At 32.0% G+C, this 17,804-nt stretch overlaps 1 protein-coding gene across 2 annotated transcripts in view; it reads right to left on the bottom strand.

Annotated features, from left to right (window-relative positions):
• LOC110282721 (semaphorin-2A) overlaps window positions 1-17,804 on the bottom strand; it is a 557,110-nt gene that overhangs the window by 55,125 nt on the left and 484,181 nt on the right. For both annotated transcript variants that reach the window (XM_043041274.3, XM_043041275.3), the window contains exon 4: window positions 11,314-11,376. In XM_043041274.3, the coding sequence (XP_042897208.2) occupies window positions 11,314-11,376 (63 nt within the window). The remainder of the gene's footprint in view (window positions 1-11,313; window positions 11,377-17,804) is intronic.

Genomic DNA, 17,804 nt, shown 5'->3' with positions numbered 1-17,804 from the left:
ATTAATTATGCAATCCTTTATCAAATATTGACTTGTATTAACCCATTTGAAAATTGTAATTTGCGAGTCATATTCCGGGCATGACGCGAGATGAAACAGTTCACCCATTCAGTTTCAAAACAAGCCGTTTTCTGTTACAATTTCAGAATGAAATAATTATGCAATCCTATATCAAATATTGACTTGTATTAACCCATTTGAAAATCGTAATTTGCGAGTCATATTCCGTGCATGACACGAGATGAAACAGTTCACCCATTCAGTTTCAAAACAAACCGTTTTCCGTTTCAATTTTAGAGTGAATTAATTATGCAATCCTATATCAAATATTGACTTGTATTAACCCATTTGAAAATTGTAATTTGCGAGTCATATTCCGTGTATGACGCGAGATGAAACAAACATTTCGGTTTCAAAAAAAATAATTTCCAATTTTAGAAGTAATTTGCACCACATAAAATATTGACTTTTAGTAACCCATTTGTATAATTCACAAATAAGTCAATCACCATAAGAGCTCATTATTTATTTGCGAGTCATATTCCGTGCATGACGCGAGATGAAACAGTTCACCTATTCTGTTTCAAAACAAGCCGTTGCCCGTTACAATTTTTGAATGAATAAATTATGCAATCCTATATCAAATATTGACTAATATTAACCCATTTGAAAATTGTAATTTGTGAGTCATATTCCGTGCATGATACGAGATGAAACAGTTCCCCCATTCAGTTTCAAAACAAGCCGTTGTCCGTTACAATTTTAGAATGAATTAATTATGCAATCCTTTATCAAATATTGACTTGTATTAACCCATTTGAAAATTGTAATTTGCGAGTCATATTCCGGGCATGACGCGAGATGAAACAGTTCACCCATTCAGTTTCAAAACAAGCCGTTTTCTGTTACAATTTCAGAATGAAATAATTATGCAATCCTATATCAAATATTGACTTGTATTAACCCATTTGAAAATCGTAATTTGCGAGTCATATTCCGTGCATGACACGAGATGAAACAGTTCACCCATTCAGTTTCAAAACAAACCGTTTTCCGTTTCAATTTTAGAGTGAATTAATTATGCAATCCTATATCAAATATTGACTTGTATTAACCCATTTGAAAATTGTAATTTGCGAGTCATATTCCGTGTATGACGCGAGATGAAACAAACATTTCGGTTTCAAAAAAAATAATTTCCAATTTTAGAAGTAATTTGCACCACATAAAATATTGACTTTTAGTAACCCATTTGTATAATTCACAAATAAGTCAATCACCATAAGAGCTCATTATTTATTTGCGAGTCATATTCCGTGCATGACGCGAGATGAAACAGTTCACCCATTCAGTTTCAAAACAAGCCGTTTTCCGCTAAAATTTTAGAGTGAATTAATTATGCAGTCCTATATCAAATATTGACTTGTATTAACCCATTTGAAAATAGTAATTTGCGAGTCATATTCCGTGCATGACGCGAGACAAAATAAACACTTCGGTTTCAAAAAAAAAATGTTTCCAATTTTAGAAGTAATTTTGCAGCACATAAAATATTGACTTCTAATCATTTGAAAGGATAATTAATCAATATGATTAGAAAAATTCGCGAACAAGTCAATCACCATCAGGCCTAGTTATTAGCTTGCGAGTCATTTTCTTTGAGGGCACATGATAAAACAGATCATACCAATCCAGTTTCAAAGCAAACCTCCAAGGTAAGTCTTCTGGAGGTTTTGAGCGTGGAATCGTTCAGAGCTTTTATCCCTCCTCCCCTTTATCTTCGAAAGTGTTATGGCGATGCATTCATCAAAGCCTCTCCGAAGCGACGACTGCGGATTCGAATAATAAAAATGAATTTCTCCTCAGAGGGTGCTCTAAATCAGTTTAAGTACCTTTCGAGGATGTGATATGTGGTACCTCACAGCAATGACAAATCATTGGATGAAGTCTTTGCGTCGAACCATTGTTGAAGCCGTAAAACTGCAATTGCGTTGTTGGAAAGCTCAAATGCCCCGAGATATGTTGGTTTAGACACACTTTATAAGTCAATAATATGAATCTATAATTTGCGTCAGTCGTTAAGATTGTAATAACCGAAGCGGAACGGGCAAGACACTTATGAACGAGGAAAATACGAAGTAAACGTTTTGATAGATTAAATTGGAGAAATCATTTAAAGTTTTAAAAAAATTGTACGAATTGGCAAAAATGGCTAATGACGAAGGTAGAATAAAAATCTTCTAATTCGCTCGCGTTGTTACTCCACAGACTAATTTATGGGACGTTACGAAAATTTCCAAAGTTACGGAAATTCCATATTGGTCAACTAGCAATTGAAGAATCAGCAGGTAAATTTATCTGGAGATTTTTTAAGCACACTCCTTTGCAACCAAACATAAAATAAATTCCCCTTAGATAAATAATCCCAAGAAACTGAAGTGTTAAGATAGAACTTGATCGTAAACTTCAATCTCTTTAAATATATACAAATATTAAATAACAGTCAACAAGTTTAAAACACTAAAAAAATAAGATGAAATGCTTTAAACTTGTCGACCGTTATTTAATAGTTGTATATTTTTTGAAACTATTGAAGTTTTCAATCACATTATATCTTTCCTTTTCTTGGGATTACTTATTTAGGTAGAATTTATTTTATGCTTGGTGGCAAAGGAATGTGTTTAAGAAATCTCCAGATAAATTTACTTGCTGATTCTTCAATTGATTGCTAGTTTACTATTGTGGAAATTTCCGTAACTTTTGGCAGATTTGTCTGTTCAGTACAACGCGAGCTAATTGGGAGATTTTTATTACAGATATTATTACAGATATTGGATAACTCTACCTAATTAGCAAAAAAGTGACAAAGTTTTCTCCTGTACTTCATTTGTGGAACACAGTTCAAAGTTTCTAAATAAATTATTCAATTAGTATAGTATTGCAGTTTCATGTTAACAGAGGTTTCGTTCAGCCAGAATCACCCAAGCAACATGGTTTGTACATGGAAAATCATGTCATTTTAAATTCATGTCATAAGAGAAATGTAGTCAGTTCGCGCTCATCATCGATGAGCATGTCACTCAGTCATCGTGTCATAAGAGCAACACAGCTTGTTCGTGCTCATCACCAATGAGTCAAATATGTATTATACATAAAATATGTATCATATTCAAGCATTTATCGTGTCTTAAGAGCAACACAGGCTGTTCGTGCTCATCATCATGGCATTTAGTCATCTGTGTATTTTTCATTCATACATGTATCATCGTGTCATAAGAGCAACACAGCCTGTTCGTTCTCGTCGTCAATGAACATGGCACTCAGTCAAATATGCATCATATATCAAATATGTATCATATTCATGTATTTATCGTGTCTTAAGAGCAACACAAGCTTTCGTGCTCATCATCATGGCATTTAGTCATCTGTGTATTTTTCATTCATACATGTATCATCGTGTCATAAGAGCAACACAGCCTGTTCGTTCTCGTCGTCAATGAACATGGCACTCAGTCAAATATGCATCATGTATCAAATATGTATCATATTCATGTATTTATCGTGTCTTAAGAGCAACACAGGCTGTTCGTGCTCATCATCATGGCATTTAGTCATCTGTATCATCGCGTCATAAGAGCAACACAGCCTGTTCGTTCTCGTCATCACTGAACATGGCACTCAATCAAATATGCATCATGTATCAAATATGTATCATATTCATGCATTTACCGTGTCTTAAGAGCAACACAACTTGTCCTTGCTCATCATCATGACATTCAATCATATGTGTATCTTTCATTCATACATTTATCATCGTGTTATGAAAAGCAATCTAATATGTTCCTGTTCAGCATGATAAAACTTGACATTTTTCTTACATTCAGTCACTTATCTTTCATTAACACATATATCTTCGTACTTGTATACCTTGTAGTAATACAAAAAATACAAGTTGTAAAAACTTGTTATTTTAAGTATTACTACAAGGGATTGAAATTAGGCGTAATAACTTTATTATTCATGTATTTTTGTACATATTTTTAGATGAGAATACAGTAAAAAAAACCAACGATGGAAAATTCAGCATTTTTGAGATCCATCAAAAAAGCAATTATAAAAAACGGTTGACGGTTACTTTTGACAAGATTAATGAGAAAAAAAAACAACAATATAGATTTCTTCCTGTTAAATCATTGATTTATTTTCTTTTCCGAACAAGTATTCTTTGAAAGCTCTCGTCACTTCTGTATAGTTAGATAGCACCGGTAAAGAAAGAAAAAAAGAAGAAGGAAAAAAAAGAAAAAAATTTAGGTTTAGTCAGGTGTCTTCCGATAAACTCGTTTTTTCTCTCTGCCTTGCTCCTTCATCTTCATTCTTCGAACTTTTTTTCTTTCTTCGCCATTTTGTTCTTTGGTCGATGGCAGGAAAGAGGGCGAAGAAGTCAAGTGACGAGAATTTAGTATGGGATGTTCAGGATGTTCAGAAAATGGAACAAGGTGAAATCTTAGATTGAACCAAAAGACGATATCACACTTTCTGTTCAATAACTGATTTCGGATTCCGGAATAAAATTATGCTGGAATTTTTCCGATGCAACGGCTCCAAATCTTAGCAATACGTTTTCAGACTATTCTAATTTAAAAATATATAGAAAAATCACGCATAAAAGTTGGTTCTATAATAATTCTAAACGTTCAAAAAATTTTCTGGTACTAACTCAAAAATTATATTACTAATTGGATTGTGTGGCATTTGGTTTCGCAAAAATTAGGTGTACCACAAAATTAATTTTGATGTTAGATCTCATGTAAAATTTTTATATAGCTAATTAGCTTCGTTCTACATGAAGCTATCTCACTGCCATACTTTGAATGAATTCTCCTCGTGACATAGTAAACAATCAATCGTGACGTAGTAAGCTTCGTTCTACATGAAGCTATCTCACTGCTATACTTTGAGTTAGTTCTTCTCGTGACGTAGTAAGCTATCAATCGTGACGTAGTAAGCTTCGTTCTACATGAAGCTATCTCACTGCCATACTTTGAGTTAGTTCTCGTGACGTAATAAGCTATCAATCGTGACGAAGTAAGCTTCGTTCTACATGAAGCTATCTTACTGCCATACTTTCAGTTAGTTCTCCTCGTGACGTAGTAAGCTATCAATCGTGATGTAGTAAGTTTCGTTCTACATGAAGCTATCTCACTGCCATACTTTGAATTAGTTCTCCTCGTGACGTAGTAAGTTTCGTTCTACATGAAGCTAACTCACTGCCATACTTTGCTTTAGTTCTCCTCGTGACGTAGTAAGCTATCAATCGTGATGTAGTAAGCTTCATTCTACATGAAGCTAACTCACTGCCATACTTTGCTTTAGTTCTCCTCGTGACGTAGTAAGCTATCAATCGTGATGTAGTAAGCTTCGTTCTACATGAAGCTATCTCACTGCCATACTTTGAATTAGTTCTCTTCGCGACGTAGTAAGCTATCAATGTAAAAACTCTGGTTAGTTCTTATGTGGCATAAAGCCATACCAATGCTACGCCTGGGTTTAATTCTGTCACATAAAGTTATCCACGTTACACCTCGGGTTAGTTTATAAGTATGCACTAATTACCATTTTGGAGACTAATTCATGACTAATTCACCCTTCAACTAATTCATGAGAAAGACTTTTTCCCTGGACCTATTTAACAAACTAATTATAATTACTAAGTTTTCCCTTATTCCCGAAAACGAAACATTTTACAGATTTACTTGGCAAGATTTTCCCTAACTTTTAATAAGGAGCACAACGATTTTGTACCACTTTGATAACTGTTCTCTGTCTAACAATTATATAATTATTAAATAAATTTTGTAATAAATTTTGTAAATAAATAAATAAATATAAATAAAGAAAATTATTCCAATGTTAGATCTTATACGGCCGTATAACGTTATTAACTAAATTATAATAAGAATTAATCTCTAGGATACGACAAAAATGAACAACTAAATCTTACTTAAATATTCTGGCTTCATCTTCTTAGTTGTTATTCACAGAAGAATGCTCGTATATATATGTAAGTTTGGTGAAACATTCGCTGATTTATTTATCTATTTCAGCTAATATTGTTTCCCCCCCCCCATATCTTCTTTGGTTAATCTGGATTCCGTTCCATATAAGTACATAGTTGTCTATAATAAAACAACTTCCTTTCCTGCACAATCCTTTCGTTTCCTACGTGCAGAGACATCTTTCATAAATTATTAGTTAAACATGAAACAGGAATAATATCTATCTATCTATATATATATCTGAATAATATTTGCATTGAATAAATTCTATTCAGATTTTTCTTGTTATGATCTTTTTCAATACTTGAAACTCCGGCTGATTAATAAGCATCGGATATTTCCCATGATTCCAATTTTTTTTTCTTCTTTTCGAGACAAACGCAACTCTACAAGTTAGTTTCTAATATCCAACTTTTTTCAATCAAAATGTTTTTGCTTGTAGAGAAAGTGAACAGATTCAACGAGTCGAGTCCAGAAATGTATTTTTTTTCCCAGAGCATTAGTTCAAAGAAGATCGAAAATAAATTACTATGTTCCTCAAAAAAAAAAACTTTTCATCTTGCAATGACCTCCTCCCCTACACACCCTTCATTCATTCATTATTATTATATTTTCTTGTTATTTTTTCTTTTCTTATAAAGGATTCCATGAGCGTGGGTTGGAAAGGGGAGCAAAGAGGAGATGGGACGGGTCCATTTTCTTATCTCGGTCCTTGCAGCGGGGCACGCTTCATGGAGGAACTGAATCGGCCTATTTTTTCCCTCATAAGGAATTGATGGAGCTCTACGAATAAGGAAAAAAAATTGTAAGAGCAGCTATTATGTTAAAAGAAAATGAAAATTCGGGGTGTAAAAAAGTTTGCCCTTTTCCCCTTTTCTTGTATTTGTCTTTTAAACAGTGAGTACTCTCAATTGTTAATCTTATTTCTTACTTATGGACGTCTTAGTTGATTTTTGATGCGATGTCCCTATAGGGAATAATTAGGGAATTTATTATCCTCTTTTTTTTTACGCTGAATTAGGTTTATTTTTAATGTTTAGAATGTGTCACGGTATTTACAAATGGCGTTATTCTTCTTCTTTCATCGATTATTTAGCTTCCTTATTGTTATATTTTTAAAGCCTATTATTCATAAAAATTTCACATACTTTTCTTTAACTGATGTCTAATTAAATATCAAGGCACTAAGATAATCTTTTGACTGATTTAGTCATTAGAAATCATCTATCATTTGTTATATTTATTAAAACTTATTATTCATAAATATTTCACATATTTTTCTTTAACTGATATCTAATTAAATATCAAGACACTAAGATAATCTTTTGACTGATTTAGTCATTGGAAATCATCTATCATTTGTTATATTTATTAAAACTTATTATTCATAAAAATTTCACATATTTTTCTTTAACTGATATCCAATTAAATATCAATACACTAAGATAATCTTTTGACTGATTTAGTCATTGTAAATCATCTATCATTTGTTATATTTATTAAAACTTATTATTCATAAAAATTTCACATATTTTTCTTTAGCTGATATTTAATTAAATACCAAGACACTAAGATAATCTTTTGACTGATTTAGTCATTGGAAATCATCTATCAATGTAAATGATAGATGATTATATTTATTAAAGCTTATTATTCATAAAAATTTCACATATTTTTCGTTAACTGATATCTAATTAAATATCAAGACACTAAGATAATCTTTTGACTGATTCAGTCATTGGAAATCATCTATCAATGTACATGATTGATGCAATCAACTGTAAATCATCATCAACATAAATATACATAAAATTTCTGTTCATTTCTATAGAAATATGCTAATGGGGCATTTTTGTTTATGATTTTGTGTTATGCTTACTTTTTGATCCTATTTATCATAAATTTTGATTCAGATTAATATATTTAAATAGTAATTAAGACTATAAATAGTAGACCTTATATAGTATTGTCCCAACTATCCATAATAAGGAACTCAAATTTCCTCTATTTTTTCGCCAACCATTAAACATTTACGATACCGTTTTCAAAATCTTTAAAAAATCTTTCTTAAATGAAAACAATTAAAAAAAAATGATAAATCTTAAAATAAATGTGCAATTAAAAGTTTCGTCAAATAAGCTTGAAAACAAGAACAAATAAAACACCTCAAATCCAATCAGTTCGTTTACTCTAATAAAAAAACGAAAATAACACGTACAGATCAGCAGTTTCTTTTTTAAAAAATATCTTGTGAGAACGTGGTAATATTTTTTCTAATGGTTTTTGTCGAATGAAAAAAAAAATATCCCGTTTAAGTATCGCCTTCAACATCCAAATAGAAAAAAAGTGATTGGCTGTCAATTCACACCATCCTAGCCAATCAAAACTTGGAAAGGAAATCAAAACCACACGCCAACTTGGCATCAAGTATGGAAGAAGAACGTCAAATACATCGTTTCACGGTCCAGCAGCTTTAGATGACATCCGACGGACAGAAAATTTTCCAGAGTTGTCTCCTGAAAAACCTGACAGAGCGTCTCAATTTGGCGGGGAATTTAACTCGGGCAGTCTCAAAAGACGACATTTATGGACACGATAATTGGTCATCAGGTAGCAAGCTCTAAAAATAAAAATAAACACGCAAGCCTAAAGCTAATAATTTACGATGGCAAATTTGTAGACATTGTTGAGTCGGTATGATTCAGAATTGCAAACAAGTCTAGGCATTTAAATTTGATGAAAAATTTCCCCCCTTAGCTCCCACATGTAAATTATTTAATTTATTAGTCAATTTTGTAATTAAAAAATATTCGTTAAAGATGTTTCTACGGTTAAATTATCCATAAATCAAACGTAAAAATCGACTTCGGTTCAAAATATTTTTTTTTTTTTTTTTTAACGAGAGCATTCAAATCTACTACTTAGATAAATAGTTCATCAATGGTTGTGTAAATAGAATGACTAGCAAACCTATTTATTTACAAAAAAAATTTCAAATTAATTTATTTGTTTTAGCCCTAGCATATTCTTCTAGAGGAACCACGGAGCATGTAAATACATCCCGCAGTACCTTCCCGTACCTTTCAGAAGATAATTTGTTTAAACTTAGATTATTGTAAAATTTGTAACCAACATAAGATTGTTGATTATGAAATATCAACAAATTTTATCATTATTAATGGAGCAATGTGGAAACCTAAATATAGTTAAACTATGAGCTAATTAAACTATGAGCCCATTAAAGCCTAATCAACTCTAAATTAAAGCCTAGTTCATTGCAAAATTTCAGTGGCTGTTTGCAAAAAAACAGATTATTCGATTATCCTACTACACAGATACTAACTAGATTTATACTTAAAAGCGTACGAAACAATGTGGAAACCTAAATATAATTAACCTATGAACTAATTAACACGTTGAATGCCATGGGGGTCACCTGTGACCGGCACTGAGTTTGTTCGTTGGGCCACTGGGATCACCGGTGACCGGTGAAGCCAAGATTATTAGAAACACATAATTCGAGTAAATTTTTAATGCTTTTAATTTTTTTATATTATTATCGTTTCTAAAATGGTTTGAAGAAATTAATGCAATATCGAACACACAAAAATCACTTTGGCCAGACCATGTAAAATTAGCGTGGCATTCAACTTGTTAAAGCGTAGAGCTAATTAAAGACTAAAGAACTCTAATTAAAGCCAGGTTCATTGCAACATTTCAGTGGCTGTTTGCAAAAAACCGGATCATTCGATTATCGTACCACGCAGATACTAACCAGATTTATACTTAAAAGAGTACAAAGCAATGTGTAAACCTAAATATAATTAAACTATGAGCAAACATTTAGACATCAAAAAATAAGTAATTATTGAAAATATCATTACATTTATTTTCATGTTTAAAAAAAATTAAAGTTGCGACAGGAAAATTACTTCATTTTATTTCAATCTGCAAACTCAGTTTTTAATGACAAATTGTTTAATGAAAAACCAAAAAAACTACAGAAGTTACAAAAAAAAAATCGTAATGGCAAACTTCTGCAGGCCATGCATCTGCTTCTAGATAGTAATTTCGTTCTTAAAAGCCCACTCCAACGAATTTTCAACTCCCTTTTCAAAAAGCCCTTTTACTAAAATGAAAACGATTAATAAAATATTAAGCTGCCCAAAAAAAGGAATAAAAATTCGAAGAGAGTTAGAACAACACCCCTTCACTTAGCCTATATCTGTTATGATTCTACGTTGCCACGCGATATTGGAAGAGTAGAAAAAAAATTAAACTCCGGACACCCGATGCTGTAATGCATGTTAATCAGTTCGCCAGTGATCGATACTTGCTTAAGATGAGTGCTTTTTCAGTTGCTTTTTTTCCCTCTCTTCTTCTTTTTTAAAAAGAAAAGATTTTTCTTTTCCCCCCAATTTTTTTTTTTTTATTCATCACGGTCGAGCTATATTTTTCGGAAGCACCAATCAGTTAATTTGTTTCCACAGGCGTTGACCGTGCGAACTTAATTAAGAAAATATAGAACCTAAAGCTTTTTATGTGGATGAAGAAAAAAAAAAACATCACGAAATGCAGATAACCAATTTAATGGAGTTTTTACATTGTATAAAAATCAGCATTTTCGATTTCGTGAAAATTATATAGAGGCGATATAATGTTTGCTTGTGCAACTTAATTTTGTAAAAGTTACATAACATATAATAATAACATTCGTAAAACTTTAAAAAAAAATAAACTCCTTTAAAATATTTCTTTATACTTTATACAATTAAAGACTTTAATGGAGGAGAAATTTGATTAACTTCTTAAAATTTCGCAAATTTACTGGCTAAAAAAAAAACAGGTTAAGTAACATTTTTAAAATTTGCTATTTCTCCGTGTTTTCGAAGTTTTCCCATGTAGTAAATGGTAACTGATGCACGTTAAATCAGTTGGATCACAAAGTCCTCTATGTTTCTATAACAAATTATATCTCTGGTGGCATTGAATTGGAGATTGTTGTTCGCTGGTTCAGGTCAAAATTACGATTCGTTGATGAATGAATGGATGTATGAATGGGTCCACCCTATAAACAAGCTGTGGCGAGTGTGTGGCTGAAGTCATATTCGTGGCAATAGGTGGCGCCACTGAAAGATAAGAAACGCCAGCTCTGCCTTAAATTCCCTTGCTTTCACTAAGCAGGCTTGCTGGTATTGGCAAGTAGCATTAGAAACAACAACAGCAGTAACAAAATTTTTTTAGAACAGAAACTTACTTCTGACTTTCCTTTGGATACACACTGAGGAATGTTCGATGGTTCTATTGTAATTGCATCTCCCTAAAAACAAAATCATTCAATTAGTAATGACAGTTGAAAAAATTTAAATATTTATACATAAATAAAACTTTTACTTAACTTAATAACTTTTCAATATCATAATTGTAAAATGATAACTCATTTAAGTTTTAAGAGCTAGCACGGAAGAAAGATAAACTTGTTAGCAAACCTGTTTCATTTCCAATTTGTTTATTAAAGGATTTGCAGCCAGTTGTTTCAATTTTTGGGTATATTTTAGAAAATAGGGCAGATAATTACTTTTTTCTACCAATGCATGAGTTAGGGGTATATTTAGGAAAATTCTGCGTGCGTAAACTACAATATCTATCACTTTAAAAATGGTCCATTTACTATATTTTCCCTTTGAAATATGTAGTCTATCGGACACTAAGTAAATTCATAATTTTACAAAAACAACAGATTTAAAAACATGATTTATCTTTCTTTTTAAGAACAAAATCTTATTTTCCCGCAGACGTTTCCGGAAAGAATTCGATTCCAAAGACTGACCAGTGGTTTTCATGATTTTTATGAAATCACAAAATTAAGAATCAATTTTCACAATTGGACCAAATCAGTATTTTTTTCAGACCTCCGGATCGACATGTGGTAAGTATGGCCTTTGAAAGTTTTTATTTCATATTTCTATTTTTCTAAAAATAGAATTTTACGAGCGCCTCACATTTTATTGAAAAAATTGGGAAAATTCATAAACCAAATTTTATATAAAATATAAACCAATTACACATGAAAAAAAAAAGCACAAAACATGTTCTTCAATTTTGATACAGTCTTCTATTTTCTTTTCTGTTTCTAATAATAATGCATACAATTTCCTATTTCACATTTCTATTTCTGACTTATTCTAAAAATAAAAAAATAATTATGGCGGTTCCCAATAATAGAATCATACATACACGAAAGTCGACTGCTTTAATCAAAAAAAAATAATGATACTACACAAATTACACATTTAAGGAATTCAACTAAAACCAAATTTTAACGAAAAGGAAACAAAATATATTACAAAAATAAACGCATAAAACACGAAACCTATTATCTCTGTTCTTTACTTCCTTAGAAATCTATAAATTTTTCTATTTTTTCAAGTTTTATTTTTATAAGAATGGATAAATTTAAAATTTTCCACATAATTTTTCTACTTTTCGCTTCTTCTAAAAACAGATAAGTGTGACAATTTCTAAAAATAGAATTCCACAAATGACAGTTTAAATCAAATGATAATTCAGAAATTCGGCATTTACGTAGTTAAACTTACATCAAATGCTCATCACGGAGAAAAAACTGAGATAATTTACAATTAATTAAATAAATAAAACCTAAGAACCCAGCTTTAATCTATCGATAAAAAAATTTCAAAATTATACAGTATATATAAAAACATTCCAATAACGATATATTTAATACATTTCGTGGTATAAAAATACCCATTTTCCGATTTTATGCTACAGTTATATACTTTTTAGTGGCAACTGCTAACGCGCCATAACAAATGCACCCAACACAATAAACGTGCTTTAAGTTCTATGACTCCTATTTAAGCTATAAATGATAAAATACCCCACTAAAAATCATTTTAAGACCCACGAAGACGTTGGGCCAACGAAAAATATCCAGCTTCACACGCCACTGTTTATATTGGCGTTATCTTAGAGAAAACTCTAAGAGATTTTCGCCAACGGAATAAGTCACGTTACGGCTACAGTGAGAGAATGTGTGTCTTACCTGAAACCTCCCCAGAACATTATACTTCCGGGAATTATACCGCGCGGGATGGAGGCCGTTAATATTTAAAGACTCAATTTCTCGTCCCGTCCATTTGGGGGGTGTATGCTTGCTGGTGTCGACGTGAAAATATCGTGCCCTAACCACGTGATATTATTATTCCTATGGTGGGAAATGCCTTTCTATGCTACCGTTTCACAATTTGCGTAGGTAGCGTGTTCCTTTAGTTTCTTAAGCAGCGAAAAAAGAAGACAACGAATTGGATTTCGTGAGATGCTTGAATAATAAAATTGAAGGAGGCAATTCAGACTAGTATTTTTAATAGAATTTTGAATAAATTTTGGCTAAAGAATAGAGGTTGTTTTATTTATTTACTCTTAAAAACATTTGCTTTTATTTTAAGTATAAAACATGTTTTGTAACACGCGAGTTATGGCTAAGTATAACCATAACTTTCCTTGAAGTTGATACGCAGGGCATTTACCGAATAAAAACATTGTTATTTAGTATGTTTATTCGCAAATAGTGGAACTACAAATGAATGTTCAATATTTAAGTTGAAATAAATAAAAACCAAATACCATAGCAAAATCTTACAACAAAAAATAAGCACCATTTAAGCACTTTTTAGGGATGAAAATTCTTTCCGACAAAATAAAAACTTATATTCCCTGCAAGAACTGTACCGATATCCAACTTACCCCAGATCACATAATTTGAACATTTTCGAATGCCCAGCCCTTACACCATAGGTTTTACAACTGGGTATGGTGCCACTGGCTTCAGAACTTCGTGAGATCCTTTACAGTAATGATGTATTGGAGCTAGCGGATGCAGTTTTGAAGGCACACGAGGCCATTTAATTGTCCATGGACACGATAAAAAAAAGCACTTTTTAAGTACTACATACATTTACAAAATGATTTTCGAAGACTTTACTTGATCATGATAAAATAACTAGTTTCTGACAAAGAACTCTTTTCTTGATTATATTAACCATTATAAAATGATCGAGAGATTTTTTGGTTCAATATCAGAGGGTGGAAAATGAAGTCTAAAATTGAGAATATCTTGCAAAATGCAGCAGAGGTGCACATGAGAGTGCAAGAATCTCACCGAACCCAGCTCAGTAGATGCACATGCGAACTTGTAAGTATTTCATCAAGCATGTAAAATGATTGGTGCTTTCATACTCTAACGACCGATGGTACGCCGAATTAGATTGTGGTTGAATGAATTTTGAAAACGTTGAAAAGAACAATATGAAAAGCACGCTTTTACATAATACACGGGGAGAAAATCGACATTGTAAAGAAAAAAAAATCACATTTTCGAAAAGGGAAAATTAAGAACTTTTTACAAAAACCCACATGAAAAAAAGCACCTCTAAGGGCTTTTAAAAAACGAAAATCTAAAATAGCACCCTTTAAGAACGCTGCGCACAATGAAATAAATGTTCAAAACCATTTTTCAGAATTGAAAAATCAAATAAACACTCAAGTTTAAATTACAGAATCAAAACAAAGAAAAATCAAATGAGTACTCAAGAAAAATGAATATTGAAAATTAGAAATGAAAAAAGAATCAAATAAGTATTTACAGAATAGAGTAAAAGAAGGACCAAATATTCAAGACCAAATCAAGAAAAAGAAATAAATTTCTGAAGTAAAGAATAATCGACTGATTATTCAAGACCGATTTCCAGAATTAAGATATCAGAAGAATATTGAAAACCAAATTCCAGAATAAAAAAAGATGAATCAAATTGGACTGTTTCACACGGCACATAAAAATAGTGGGAATAGTTTAAATTAGACAACACGATTTGTTAAATTTCGCTCACGTTCTAACTATTTGCAAATAGAAATATGCTGTATAAATATAATGAACCAATACTGTTTTTATAGTGACCTTTCTATATTACGAGCCCCAATCGTTCATCTATCAGCTGGATAGACATGTAATCCAAAAGATTGGTTTTTAATTAAAAATACCCGGAATTTTATTTTTCCCGGATCGGGAATGGGAGTGGGCACGCTAAAATACAATCGGGAAACGTTGACACCGGTCGATCGACCCCCTTTTTCTGTTTTCGCCCCCTTATTAATCGAGAGGAAGATTCGATTAGTCTCCGTCTATTCTAAGGTATCTCATGTTGGCTTTTAATCTAGTGTAACAGGGTGACGGTTTCAAGCTTATGCAGAAAAGAACCATTTCTGCACTCTCGAGACTTTATGGAATTGTTTCGTAGAGTTGAAGATTTAATCGGTGATTCAAATCAATGATTCGGGTTATTTGAATAGTGATACGAATCAGTTCAATTGATATATGACTTTAAGTCTAGTGCAAAACTTTAAAGAATGCTCTCTCGCGCGGGAGAAACGCGTCCTGAAAAAATCTGTATCGTTTGCATTTTTAATTTGAAATTTAAACCAAGATGAAAACATGACGTCTTAAATGCAGAAATTTTAGTTCCTCAAAAATATCGAAATTTAAAGAAATCATCGAAGGGCTACTCAGGAAGTAACTTACTAAGGAAGTAACCTACTAAGGAAGTACACTTACTATAATTTGTTTGCATTTTGATCATTTTTTTTCTTTTTTTCTAAATCAAGCTTTTGAAACTTCTTTGACTCAAGTCAAAATTCCTGATGGTCCCATCAAAAATTTTTGATGGTTTATGTTGGTTTCCAGTGAGATTCATCATGGCCAACATTCTTTGATGGTCACCATCATCCAACATTTTCCATTATGTATTCATCCATTGTGTGTTTTTGATATGCCACCAAACTTCCATCATTAAAATGTTGGAAAACGCTACTTTAATACTATGGTTAACCATCAAGGGATCCATGATGATCCATGATGGTTCCAGCAATACATCTCCACGATGGTTTAATGGGAATTCTTGTTGGTTCAAGATGAACAAACCATCAAAACAAGTTGCTATTCTTATGTTGGACCCTCATAAATCAGTCCAAATTCCTACATTGAGGTGATGGTTACTTAGGTTGGTTACTAAAAAAAATATAATGGTTCATGATGGAATTATTAATAGTTACCATCAAGATTAGGTTGATCCATCAATGAAAAAAAAATCAAAAATTTTGTTGGGAATGGTTTATTCTGCGTTTACCTAAATTCACTTCTATATTTTAAATCACCAATGGAGGAACGGCGGGAAAATATTACCATGACAAAATTTGTCATGAAAATATTTTCCCGCCGGAATAGTGTCCACTTTAAAAAGCGCTAAAAATAAATAAAGGTACACGCAACTGCTAGTGAGGTCATTAGCATTGTGCTCTGAGCGAAAACCAGTAATTTTGATAGCCAAAAATATTCATATAATGAACCGACATACGAATTACTTGGTTTATTTGAAAACACATAAGAATATTTTCCGATACAAGAACTTGCCCCGAGTTTAAGAATGCGGAAAGATTCTTTTCTACGTGTCGAATGTTTGCTTTTAGGAGCATGGGGGGTGAGGGATGTGGGGTAGGGTGTAATTAAAAACCGATTTTCGCGAATGAATAATAGGAAAGTCATCAAAAAGCTCTTCCAAATTATTATTCCAATAGATATAGGGACCAGTCGATTTAATTGCTGATGTGTTCTACTCTTCCTCCACCTACACCCCCCACCTCGCCAATTTCAGTGAGAAATGACTCCCTCGCTTGTCTTGATTTTAATGCCAAACTAATGACATTGGGGATGAATTAATTTGCATATAAAGAAATATGAAAACGTGTGAAAAAATTATTGAATGCAATTAAAAATGGCACTATGTTGTTAAAAAAGAACATAAATGATATATTGCACGTTATTTTATATTCTACACCATTTGTCACTTGTTTTTCTGCATTTCTTTCATAAAATTACGATACAAAAATCTAGTTTATTTAAAAATTTTAATGTACTCGTATTTTTTTTTAATTTTATTTTATAACCGTCATAGAACAGCCGATCAAAATTTGGGTTTACGACTATTAATCAAAGCTTAACCCCGTCCCGCCCCCGTTAGGGGGCATCCGGAGAATACTATAAGCTCTAAGTGCGCGTACGTGACCTCTCAGCAAAAGAAAAAGAGGATTCAAAAAGGTGGCGATCCATGGCAACACCAGAAGGCCTCAAAGAATTTAGTGAAATCTTAGAATTAACAATAGTAGTTACTCAGAAATTAGACTTTAGGAGTTTGAGTGTTCAAACATAATAGGCGAGGCATCAATTAAAAAAAAAATTAAAAAAAAGCCCATGAAAACAGATACAATTTCAAAAAGAAGAGTTACGGCGAGGAAGCCGTAAAAAAAAAAAAAATCCGCAAACAAGAGGAAACTCAAAACATGAATAGTTCGAAAATTTGACAAAATTTTGAACAATAAATTAATTTACGACTATTAATGTTCAACTCTGCAGCCTTGTAGTTATGAACCCAATTCAGAAGACAAGGGAACTCCTAGGATCAAGTATTGGGAAAATTTTGCCTTCGTGGTGGATTTTTTGGTGTAAATAACCCACCGGGAAAGTAACAGGGATTTGTTTAACCCCAAAAATTTCTTTGCTTATTTTATTCATTTATTTTTTAATTTTGTTTTTCATTTAGTTGGAATTTATTATTTTCTTCATCCTACACAAAAAATTTTAATGCCACAACTTTTTTCAGTTTTAACGAAGTCAAG

This window comes from Parasteatoda tepidariorum, chromosome 9, assembly GCF_982258835.1.
Source record: "Parasteatoda tepidariorum strain Cologne lab strain chromosome 9, Ptep-v5.0, whole genome shotgun sequence".
Taxonomy (NCBI): Eukaryota; Metazoa; Arthropoda; class Arachnida; order Araneae; family Theridiidae; genus Parasteatoda; species Parasteatoda tepidariorum.
This window is presented reverse-complemented; position numbering and strand designations above follow the sequence as displayed.